Source organism: Pituophis catenifer, unplaced genomic scaffold (assembly GCF_029215685.1).
Source record: "Pituophis catenifer annectens isolate HBS135680 unplaced genomic scaffold, rPitCat1.0.hap2 SCAF_6, whole genome shotgun sequence".
NCBI classification, from domain to species: domain Eukaryota; kingdom Metazoa; phylum Chordata; class Lepidosauria; order Squamata; family Colubridae; genus Pituophis; species Pituophis catenifer.
In genome coordinates, this window is record NW_027256886.1 from 94,728,590 (window position 1) to 94,741,293 (window position 12,704).

The following is a 12,704-nucleotide window of genomic DNA, read 5'->3' on the forward strand; positions in this document are numbered from 1 at the left end:
CATCAGACTATCCAGCTGGGATGTCTGTTATTATGTCCACAACGGATCCTTGGTCCTTCTGTGAGCAGGAAGGCAGGGAGACCACACAGCTTGCCTTCACCCAGGTAGGCAGTTGGGCCTCCTATTCAAAACAAGTTTGGGTTTTGGGTTTTGGTTGTGGTGGTGATTGTTTTTAAGGCTAGAGAGGGAATGAAGGCAAGCACCTTCTTTCGCCTGATCTAAAGCAGGGGTCTCCAACCTTGGCAACTTTAAGACCTGTGGGCTGGCTGAGGAATTCTGGAAGTTGAAGTCCACAGGTCTTAAAGTTGCCAAGGTTGGAGATCCTTGATCTAAAGGAAGAGAATTTGTCCAATTTATCTACTCTTACGAGATCCACTCCTCCCGATTTGAGGAGTTCTTCAGTCTGCCTTTTGCATCAACAATTTTGGCCAGGAGTCAACAAGCTTCTTGAAGAAAATCTATTGCTGCCTTTCAACCATCCAAAGATTTAGGGACGCACCACCTGTATGCCTTAGCCAGCCTGGGGAGCGATTATTATGATTTTGGAAGTTGTAGTCTGAACCTCCTGACACTGAATTTTTTGTCCAAGACACTAACAAGGTCATATGTCTCACAGCTAAACAGGTCAATCAGTTCCAAAACAGAACAGTGCATCTGGGATTGAGGGAGACAGAGTACTTGAGGCTTCGGGGCAGGCTTTATGGTGGAAATGAGAAGGACCATCCATCCACAGACTGGATAACATAATGATGACATCAGTTATACAATAGAAGGGCCCAGAAAGGAGTCCATAGGCAGCTGGACAGGCACCAGAAGAGATCTGATCAACTGCATCCGTAATTCCACCCAGCTGTGGTGTTATATTTACTTATTTATACCTTTTTTAACATAGGTGCCGTCGACACAAGAAATAATTCCCAAGTCAGAAAGGGCGGCGTGGGGGTTGGGACTGGTTTTACCCATTTTAACTTGCCCCTTCCGGGATTGTTTAAATACAATCTTTCCTCAAAACCTACCTTCGTGGGTGCATCCACCACAGCTCCTTGGTTGACCAGCACCTCTGCCACGTTGATTCTGTCCTCCTGGGCTGCCAAATGCAGTGGAGTCAGGCCACTCTGCAAATCACATGCAGCAAATCAGTTTTGGGCAGAAGGATTTTTACCTGATTTAACAGATTAACAGAGTCGGAAGGGACCTTATAGGTCATCTAGTCCAACCTCCCACCCAAGCAGGAGACCCTACACCATTTATGACAAATGGCAGTCCAGTCTCTTCTTGAAAGCCTCCAGTGATGAAGCTCCCACAACTTCCGAAGGCAACTTCTGTTCCATTGGTTGATTGTTCTCACTGTCAGAAAGTTCCTCCTTATTTCTAGGTTGAATCTCTCCTTGATCAGTTTCCATCCATTATTCCTTTTCTGGCCTTTGGGTGCCTTGGAAAATAGCTTGACCCCCTCCTCCTCTCTGTGGCAGCCCCTCAAATATTGGAAGACTACTATCATGTCTCCCCTGGTCTTTCTCTTCACTAGACTAGCCAGGCCCAGTTCCTGTAACCGTTCTTCATATGTTTTAGTCTCCAGTCCCCTAATCATCCTGGTTGCTCTCCTCTGCACTCTTTCTAGAGTCTCAACATCTTTTTTATAGGGTGGTGACCAAAACTGGATGCAGTACTCTAGGTGTGGTTTTACTAAGGCTTTACAGAGTGGTATTAGTCCCTCACGTGATCTTGATTGTATCCCTCTGTTAATGCAATTTAGGATTGCATTGGCTCTTTTGGCTGCCGCTGCACACGGCTGGCTCATATTTAGCTGGTTGTCCACTAAGACTCCAAGATCCCTCTCACAGTTACTGCTATTAAACTGGTTTCACCCAGTCTGTATGTGTGCTTTTGGTTTTCCTTGCCTAAGTGTAAGACTTTTCTCTACACTAAATTTCATTTTGTTAGATAGGGTCCAGGGTTCAAGTCTGTCAAGATCCATCTGGATCTTGAGTTTATCTTCTATGGTTTTGGCTATTCCTGCCAGCTTAGTATCATCAGGGCCTGGGTTTAATGCCCAGCAAATGCCGGGGGTTCTCCTCCTGAGCTTAACAAGAGGGCAACAGAAAATGCACTTGTGGTGCTCAATACACATTTCAACCAGATATGTCCAATTACACAATTAAAGACTGAAAAAGGAATAGATGGTACAGGAACAGGTCAGTTGCCATGCTCTATAAAGGGACTACTATTGTTTGTGTTGGGGTAAAATACAGTGTAGGATACTATCTTGCTGACGCAGCACTACTCCTCCAGGAGCCCTTTCCTCAAGGTTTATTCATCCTGAACGTTCATTTGGCATATAGAAAACTAATCAAAAAGATACTGTGAGGTTCCTTTCAGTGCTGCATTTTCCTACAATGGAAAAAGACTGTACATAAGATCTCAAAGGTACCCAAAGCAGCAACTGCACTTTTTAAGAATGACACCACAGGCCCATCCAATGCCTGACCTGAACAACATTTTATCAACTACAATCATACTTTGTTCTTCTACAAGCCTCAGAGCAGAAGAAATGTTCTTGCTATCAGATCTGGTGGCCCACATGATCTGGCTACGTGGCTTCTTTTGCTGTGTTTCTGGGGGCCAACCATTTGATGTCCAAGGCAACAGGCTGCAAAAGGAATTTTCTCACTTCATCTTACACATGTTTTGCATCAATTCAGTGAAGATTAACTAGTTAATTTGAATTTACTCAACTCTATGTGATCATGGTCTGTGGTTCTATAGTGAACTTGCAATAGATGTAATAGAACTACCGGATTTAACTACAATATCCCTGTAATTCAGTCCTATGAGTCAGAAGCAGGATCATTTGACACCAGGACACAAAAATAAAGAGAGGTGTAAGACAAGTGAAGTATCAGTGTGAGATGTCTCTTACTCTGCCTGTCTGTCTATCTTCTATCTATCACCATCTACCCTATCTTATCTCTCTCTCTCTCTCTCTCTCTCATCTATCTGTCTGTCTGTCTATCTCTTATCTATCTTCTATCACCATCTACCCTATCTATCTCCATCTACCCTATCTAATCTATCTCTACCTATTATCTATTTATCTATCTATCTATCTATCTATCTATCTATCTATCTATCTATCTATCTCTATCTACCTACCTATCTTCTATCACCATCTAATCTATCTATCTAATCTATCTATCATATGTCTGTCTGTCTGTCTCTCTCTCTTTCTCTCTCTCTATCTATCTATCTATCTAGGGAGGAGAGAGAGAAAGAATTAAGAGAATCTGACATCTCATTAAACCTTTTTTTTATCCCTTGCAGAATTCAACATTCAGGATTCACACGACTCTACTATGCCAGGCAGGAATCTATATTTGTCCTGGATCAGAGTTTTCATGATCCTCTCCTGCCAGCATTCATGCTATTAAATCTGGCTTGCAAATTATTCCACATCCTTGTCTAGGGCAGAGAGTGAATGTCATGTAAAACTCAGGGTCACGGGACAAGATTTCCTGTGGACTATGGCATTATTGTGAACAACCGACGGCAGCACAAGTGAGCCCAAGCCATTGGAGAGTAGGGGATCTCTCTGTTGCCCACACACCTTGTTGCTGAGATTCACGTTGGCGTTTCTGGTGAGAAGCAAGGAGACCATGTCCATGTGGCCCTCTTGGGAAGCCAGATGCACAGGAGCAATGCCTTGTCTGGTCACAGCATTGGCATCAGCACCGTATTCCAGCAATGTGGTTGCTATGTCCATCTGGTTCTTCTTGGCAGCAATGTGCAGTGGAGTGTAACCGTTCTGTCAAGGCAAACGTCTTTGGTTATGGGCCCTTTCATTAAATAGCAGAGGAGCTATTACTGGCATTTGCCGGAGAGGATTTCTAAACCTTTAACTACATACTTTCTCTTGCATAGTCCATGGGAAAAGGTTTCCTATTCCTTTTTCAAGGAAATTATGCAACCTTCCTCCCTCTCCACCCCTACAAGTAATATTTCTTTTCTGGTCTGGCCTGCTTGCTGATTTCCAAGACAATCGTGTTGTCTGAAAATACCTGTGTTGATTTTCCTTACACTTTCAGCTAAAAAAACATCGCTAAGAAAAGAAGGATCAGTTTCAATTAAGAAATACTCTTCTGGTGCCCAACCTCATTCTTCCTTTCCTCCCCTTGTAAAAAAAATAATCTGAAGATTGGAAGCAATTCCATTAATATATGAAACTAGCAACAGCGTCTGTAGGACCTCAGATGGCAGGCAACCTGGATAGGGATTGGGAGACGAAGAAAACCATCTGAGATGTTAGAACGTCTTGAAGCAGAACCCTGGACATGGTGATGGTGATGGTGATGTCACAGGGCAACTTCCAGTGACACAGTGGAGGCATTCTCTCCCCCCCCCCACCTCTTCCATCAAGGGAAGTTGTGGAACTAAGATAGATGTTCCCTGGACAGACAGATCTGGCTGTTTCCTCATCTCTGCACAACTGAGAGTTTGGGGAAAGCAGCTTAACCACTCTACTAGAAAGGAGGATTTGTAAAGGGGAGCGATGATTAGGGAGGTGGTCTAGAAAGGAAAAGAGAGAGTAATATTGGGGGGGGGATATAAAACTTTAAAAAGATACATAGAATAGTTTTAATAAGCACAACATTAGGAAGCAGAAATATGCCCCCTGCCTGATTTTACCCCCACCCTGGGTCTCCTCATCACAAGAGAGGATTGAACAAATGTCAAGCATAAATCCACAATTTTAGATTGCTTGAGCAGCTGCATTAAAAATAAATACAGAGTCAGTAGGTCATATCCTGTCTCTTAACTGTGGAGATGCATGAGCTGGCTAGAAAACAGAGTAATGGCAGCTCAACTACGATCATCTCTGTTCAGAGACTCTGGACAACTTTCTGATTCTAGGACCTATTTGAGGAAGGAAGACAGATTAAGAAGCTGAGAGGCTGGCACTGCATAGTCTAGGCACAAATAACTCGAGATAATTTTCCAAGAAAGATATAAACGGCATTTTCTTCCATCCTATTTGCAGAAGCTGATTTTGGCATAAAGCTGTGTCTGTTAGTTATACAGACTGGTGCCATATTAGAGTTGATCTGCATTTTTTGCAATATTGTTTTCATAGAGCAGTGAAAAAGGAAATATTTGACAGGGGGAGGGATGACAGACCTCCCACCCTCCAGTCGATGAAGGCAACTGGAGCAGGAGAAATCCTTCCTTTCCAGAGAAAATATCAAAGAAAACCCTCAGCCAATGTAGATATATCTTAGCTGATGAGTGAACAGCCAGGAAGGCTCTTCCACGACTGAAGCTCAGCTCAGCTCAGTTTTGTGACTTTCAGAAAGCCTTTGCCAAAAATGGCCGGGTAAGCAGCTGCTCAGCCGTTGGATCAAAGGTGAAGGAATCAAGGGAGCCAACCCACAATTTCTGGTTTTCTCTCGTCTGTCATTTTGTCATTTGGGTTTTAGTGCAACGCTGGCTCAGGAGGAAAAAAGAGAAGCGCCTGCTCTATGAAAAGAGATTTTCAGCATCAAACTAAGGCAATATCCTGACGCTGTGAAGACGTGTTATTTCTTATTATTGCACCCAGTGATAAAGCTTTGGAGCTCTGACCTACTTTAGAAAAAGGATCAGACATCTAAGTGTTTCACCGTTCAGTGGGAAGCAATCCTAAAGAAACCCCTTTGTGCAAGTTTTTGTTCTCTGAACAAACTCTTAAAACAGGACTTTGTGATGAGAAAGCCCTGTGGCCCAAAATGAGGATTGTACCTAAACAATCCTAACCGTGATGGACCAAATAGTGGCTGCTTTGCCTTACAGCTTTATGACAGTATTTATAAAATATCTTGTGTTTCTCAAGGCAGTTTAGAATCAGGGAAGAGATGCCTGTGGATTGTAGATTACACGACAAAGATACCCAGACATTTGCTTTGGGCATAAACCCCCTGAGCAGTGAGCCATAGATCAGGGGTCTCCAACCTTGGCAACTTTAAGACTTGTGGACTTCAACTCCCAGAATTCCTCAGCCAGCTTTGCTCCTCTGAATTCTGGGAGTTGAAATCCACAACTCTTAAAGTTGCCAAGGTTGGAGTGCCCTGCCATAGGTCATTCCCTTGATTTGCAGACCTCAAGATTGATGGTTAGGTTTCTCCCATCCCATCTTATCACAGCCCACCTTAACTCACAACTGGTGTGTAACATTTCCTCACTACGGTCACTTGGATTTGAGCCAGCAAGCTGGAGCCTAGGATCTTATCAAAGTATCTGAGTCTGGCACACATCGGAAATGACCAAGTCCCCCCTAAACATCACTCCATTGGGCAATTAGGGGACTTGTGCCCCCCCACCTTCCCTTTTAAGCGGGCCACAGCACAGCAGTCCCCAGAGGAGGAAAGGAGAACAATTCATCCATCATCTCGCAAACTCTCTCCACCAGTTCAGTTCCATTAAGACAGAAACGTTTTCCCAAATTGTTTCTTCTGCTGTCTGAACAGTCTAAATGAGTCTACCACAGGGATTTTAGCAGGGATTCAAGGAATACAACATTTTGTATGAATGGTTTTGTTTATTCCAAGAGTTTTGCTGGATCGGATTAAGATCAAAATTCTACATCCGCTTCTCTAGGAGTGAATATGAGTGAGAGTCTCTAAGGAAGCACATACAGGATGGCACTGGAAAAACAGAGCATCGGAGGTTGGGTTTGAATCTAATGGCCATGTTCTAGAATTCTGATTGTTATCTCATGCACAGAAATCCATGTCTGTGTTTGCCAAGTTTCCACTGAATGCAAAGCATGTTGTTGGCATTTTCCACTTCGACCTTTCCAATCTCTAATCAATCTACACACAGTCGAGTTGCCACACAGATACTGATGAAAGTGATAAACAATCATGCAAGGGTCTTACCTGACTTTTTCTGCTTAACTCTCTCCTTCCCTTTGACATCAAGAAACAATAGGGAAAAAGTAGCCCATTCAAGTGATACATTTGCCCCCATGCAGGAAGAAGAAAGCAGGGCAGTCCTGAAGCTATGGGACTTCATGTTGCCTATCCCAGGGGTCTCCAACCTTAGTAACTTTAAGACTTGTGGACTTCAACTTGTGGGAGTTGAAGTCCACAAGTCTTAAAGTTGTTAAGGTTGGAGAGCCTTGGCCTATACAATATTTCATCATTGTTCCTTCTTCGCAAAGGAAGAGGCAATGCTACTATTCATACAACACATTTAACCAGGCATGATCTAGCCAAAGGGTCCCTACCCATATCTTAACTTGGTCTGATTTCAACTTTTCTGGTTTAGTGCACTATACAAATCCAGTTTACCAATGGTTCTATGCATTATGGGAACCCAGAAAATCAATAAATAAACTAACACATTTAGCATGTTGTGTGAACGCAGCCAAAGTCCTTTAGAAACAAGTATCTCCCTGATGATGTGTGAAAAAACCTGAAGGAACTATGCACTTTCTATTCCTCTCCTTCATGGAGACTGTCTCTAATACTGATGCAAGAAATCTGGATATACTACTATTTACACAGAATCCTACATTATCTAGGGTGACCTCTGATGTCCTCTTGTGCCAATCATCCCTTAAGTTTTTCTACTGACCTTATGACATACATTCTCTCTCTCTCTCTCTCTCTCTCTCCTCCTCCCTCTGCCTTCCCTGTAAACCACAAAGACTAAATCTTGTGTGCTCTGCAAATAGCAATGCCAGAATAATCACCTCCATCCAATCCATAGATTCCTGAGACCATAAATCACCATAACTATCTAAAACTGTATAATGCTTAAACAAAATAAAGTCCTCTATGTTTTGGCACACCAAAGCTTTCCAGATGTCCCCTCAGAGTACCAAAATGGGGACATTTTGCCAAATTGAGAGACTCATTGGGATTCTGTACTGCTGCCATAGGTATAACTACAACATAGGTATAACTACAACACTACAGATTTAATTTACACTTTCATAATTACGTTCTATAAGCACAAGTACAAACACAGTTTAGAGGTTCCATAGGAGTTTCTGGGCTGAAGAGAACATTGCAGGTTTCCAATACTAGTCCAGAAGAGACACAATGAGGAAGCCCATCTCATCTGGATCAGAAAGTTTTAGGTGGCCCTTAGTTTTAACCTTGTGGTTCCCAATCCAAGGGAGAAGAATGAACTTCCCAAAGCATCAACCCTTTGTCAAATCCTCCTCTACCAACTCCATGTCTTCCTTAGTGTGGATGATCAAGATAAAGGTCACCTACCATCTAACCTAGGGGGTGCCCAACCATGGAAACTTTAAGTCCTGTGGACTTCAACTCCCAGAATTCCCCAGCCAGTCATTCTGAATTCTAAGAGTTGAGGCCCACAATTCTTAAAGTTGCCAGGGTTGGACATCCCTGATCTAATTCCTCTCCTGTTTTGGATCATCCTATGGTGTTATTAGAGGAGGTCCAGCAGGGCTTCCAAAGGAGGGGAAAGATGGAACATGTGGCTGGATTTTCACCCCACTCAGTGGCATTAGTACCTTTGCAGAGGCGTGAGGAGAAGCTCCTTGGTCCAAAAGGAGAAGTGCCACTTTCTGATTATCGTAATGTGCCGCAACATGCAGTGGAGTTAAACCACTCTAAAAACACATGCAGAACAAACAGGCATGGTTAGAAACCCACTTTACAGAAACACTTGAAGAATTATGTTAAACTCATTTTAATGAAGTTTACGATGGTATTAACTGAGATTTTGAAATGATCCACTACAACACAAGATACAACACAAAACACTGACTTGTATGGGAATGCTCTTCACACTTTTTAAGACGTCAACTTCGCCTACCTGAATAACTATCCTCCCTGATCTCTTATAGACTATGGATAAGAAATGTTGATTCATACTTTATTTACATGTTTGTTAAGTTAAGATATTTGGGTTTTTTTTTTCAGTTTAATGTTATAACCCTCCCTGGACTTTCAGCCCTTTAACGGGGAATGTCTCTTTACCAAAAGCTCTTGATCAGAGGTCTTCAAACTTTGCAGCTTTAAGACTTGTGGACTTCAACTCCCAGAATTCTCAGCTATGCTGGGAGTTGAAATCCACAAGTCTTAAAGCTGCCAAGTTTGAAGACCTCTGCTCTTGATAGACACATTCAAATCAGCCTATCAAGAGAAAAGTCTATTCTGGTCTCAAGCAAGAGTTCCATCATCTAATTAAAGTGACTCCCATGTGCGTATGCAGCCATGAAAACTAAAATTGGTCAATTGTGCCCAATATAGATAATTCTTATTTCATGTGAACATTATGGGTGGTCCACATTTTCTATGCAGAATAACGTCATCAAAGATCTGGGTTTTAGTAGGAAGTGGGCAACCACAAGCTCTACTGCAGAGGGTAAAGATGTGCTCAGTTAAGAGTGGCAATGAGCCCACCATTGGTAGGCTTGAAGGGAAGGATTAGGGATAGATTGTCCTGGAGAAAAAATCCATCTCTGTGGTCACTATATACAATAATATGTAACAATAAAACAACTTGCTGGCACGTAATCAATCAATCATCAAGGTATTCTGAAGTAGAACAATATCCTCAAGAAATCAATACCTTTTTTTCAAGAGAAACCAAGAACTTTTGCAATACTACACAGAAGTGATGGAAAAGGAGAAATACTCCAGGGGGATCCTGAGGCTGTTACCAGTTGATGGCTTTGGTGGATGCTGGAATGACCCCAGTGGGCCCTGTTGAAGCAACATTTGCCTTACCTTTCCAGCCGCATCTGGAGAAGCGTTTTTCTGAAGTAGGAGATTGGCAACTTCTATTTTGCCATATTTGGCTGCCACATGTAGAGGGGTAAATCCTTTCTGTAAGATAAACATTTGTGTTAACAGTTCTATTTGAGGCAAAGACCATTTTTGCAGAACCCAGGCGCAACTAGAGAGGTTGTGTTTCCGTGTTCCAGAAAAGAAAAATAAACAAAGGCGGCTAAGATGATACCTCATCTGCAGAAACAGTTTGAATGACTCCTTGGATAATATTTTATGATGGGACACTTCAAACTTAGAGATCACTACCACCTTTTAAGAACCTAAATACACACAGATGAATTTCACATGCACAAATTGTCCTCTTAAATAATCATTGGTTGATTTTTTTCCCCCTCTCACTTTCCCTCTTTTATTTTCTCAACTGTGTACAGAGTTGGTCCAAGTTATTTTGCCACTTGGAAGTTAAGGACATGATGCTTCCAGGCCCCCATTTCAAGCACAGAAGCCAACTGGAGCAGAACGGAGATCTTGGGTACAGGGTCCTCCACTGCCTTTGAAGAAGGAAGGTTGTTCAGAATGGCTGAAAAGCTGCTCTTGCTAATCCCCCCCCCCCCGCCAACCACCCTTGAGACCTTCTGCATTACAAAAGGATCAGACCTGATTCTGAGCCAAGGTTAGACTGGCTCTGAGTCAAGGTTAGACTGGCTCTGAATTAAAGGGACCATTCAGAAGACAAACTCTGGAGAAGTTTCAGAACGAGAGAGTTGAACTCTCTTCCTGAACACCAAGGAAGTTTATCCCCAGGTAAATATTTTCTGAAAGTAGAAAAGGAGGCTAACTATCTCTCTAATATACTATGTTAATATATGCAGGGAAAAAAATATCAAAATTGTGCAGACAATGGTTTCCTTGTGACACTCTATGTAAACAGAAATTGGACTTTGAAGGGGGAATAAAAAGAGTATTCATGCCTTTGAACTCTGATGTACAGAAAATTCCTGAGAATTCCATGGATGGCCAAGAAATCAAACAAAAAGATCTTTGAACAAATTAATCCAGAATACTCACTCAAGTATGGTTGTGAAAGTTGGACCATAAGAAAGGCTAAGCGCCAAAGAATTGAGGCCTTTGAACTATGGCGCTGGAGAAGACTCCTGCGAATCCCTTGGACTACAAGGCGATCAAACCAGTCAGTCCTAAAGGAGATCAACCCTGACTGCTCTTTAGAAGGCCAGATCCTGAAGATGAAACTCAAATACTTTGGCCACCTAATGAGAAGGAAGGACTCACTGGAGAAGAGCCTAATGATGGGAACAATTGAGGGCAAAAGAAGAAGGGGATGATAGAGAACGAGGTGGCTGGATGGAGTCACTGAAGCAGTCAGCGTGAGCTTAAATGGACTCCAGAAGATGGTAGAGGACAGGAAGGCCTGGAGGAACTTTGTCCATGGGCTCACGATGGATCAGACATGACTTCGCAACTAACAACAATTCACTCAAGGCACAAAAGATCAGGCTGAAGTTATTATATACTGGACAATTATGTGAAGAACTAGCTCTGGAGAAGCTTTTAATTCTGAGAATGGTAGAAAGAAGAAGACAACCAGCTGCAAGATGGAGGGATTCCAATATGACAGAGAAGAGGGCACCATTGGAAAACCTGAAGACCAGGTTGGGCAGAACAATCTATCTCTGTGGTTGCTGGGAGTCAACAGCGATTTAATAGCACTCACTCACTCACTCAATCAATCAATCAATCAAAATGTGGGATTTTCCATGGAAAAAACAATATAACCCTTACTTGCTAGAATTACATCTTTCTATCTACTCGTTCAGCATCCTATGGAAAAACTCCAGAGTCCTGAAACAGTCAGCTTGACCTTACCTGGTACATTGTTGGTCCAGAACAATAATTCTATTGGAATCCATGTCATTCCCAAAGACATAATTGTGTTTCGGCAGGGGTCTGTTCTCCAAGCTTGCTGTTTATCTCCCGGACATTTCATTACCAAACTAGGTAACATCTTCAGTGAGGGTGAAGTGTCTTGTTCATTTATATAGGCCCTGGGTGGTCAGTTGGTCTTGGGACTGGTTGAATCACAAGACTTATTGAGTCACAATCAGCCTTGTGACTCATTCAGTCTTGTGAGTCAACCAGCCACAAGACCAACTGACCACTCAGGACCTATACAAACAAATAAGATACTTCACCCAAAACCCTCACTGAAAATGTTACCTAGTTTGGTAATGAAATGTCCAGGAGCTAAATGACAAGCTTGAAGAACAGACCCCTGCCAAAAGCTACAACCCGAGCTATGAATATTTTCAACAATTTCTAACATAATGTTGTCTCCTTGGATAAAGAGCAGCCACAACACTTTTAAAACATCAATCCAAGGCCTGCTTTCTATACCTTAAATCAGAGATCTTCAAACTTGGCAGCTTTAAGACTTGTGGACTTCAACTCCCAGCATAGCTGGCTGGAGAATTCTGGGAGTTGAAGTCCACAAGTCTTAAAGCTGCCAAGTTTGAAGACCTCTTGCCTTAAATGTTCTTACCTTGGTAATGATACTCAAGGATGCCCCGTGGTCCAAAAGGACAGACGCCACATCTTCATGTCCTTCTCGTGCTGAAAGGTGCAATGGGGTATAGCCGGACGTTGTGGCAGCATTTGCAGAGGCTCCTTGTTGTAACAGTTGCTGGACTATATCGGCTTTGCCCAGACGCGCAGAAATGTGCAGTGGCGTTTGGTCATCCTAGAAATGGCACGGAAAGAGTAAAAATACAGCAAATTTCACACTGAGATTCAAATGGGCAGCCAAGGGTTGTGCTTAGGGCCCATGGAGGAAAGCACGAGACCCTCAACAGGGGCCTGGATAAATTAAAATGGTGACTCCAAAACCCTCAGTTCTGACTGGAAGACCATGTCAAGTAAGATAATGTTGATGCCTTGCCATCTAAC

The 12,704-nt window shown here is 42.7% G+C and overlaps 1 protein-coding gene across 1 annotated transcript in view; it reads right to left on the bottom strand.

Annotated features, from left to right (window-relative positions):
* Window positions 1-12,704, bottom strand: part of ANK3 (ankyrin 3) — a 181,742-nt gene that overhangs the window by 78,076 nt on the left and 90,962 nt on the right. Inside the window, exons 14-18 of the mRNA XM_070944945.1 lie at window positions 12,301-12,498; window positions 9,741-9,839; window positions 8,519-8,617; window positions 3,605-3,802; window positions 1,017-1,115 (exon numbers count right to left, since the gene is read on the bottom strand). Of these exons, the coding sequence (XP_070801046.1) occupies window positions 1,017-1,115; window positions 3,605-3,802; window positions 8,519-8,617; window positions 9,741-9,839; window positions 12,301-12,498 (693 nt within the window). The remainder of the gene's footprint in view (window positions 1-1,016; window positions 1,116-3,604; window positions 3,803-8,518; window positions 8,618-9,740; window positions 9,840-12,300; window positions 12,499-12,704) is intronic.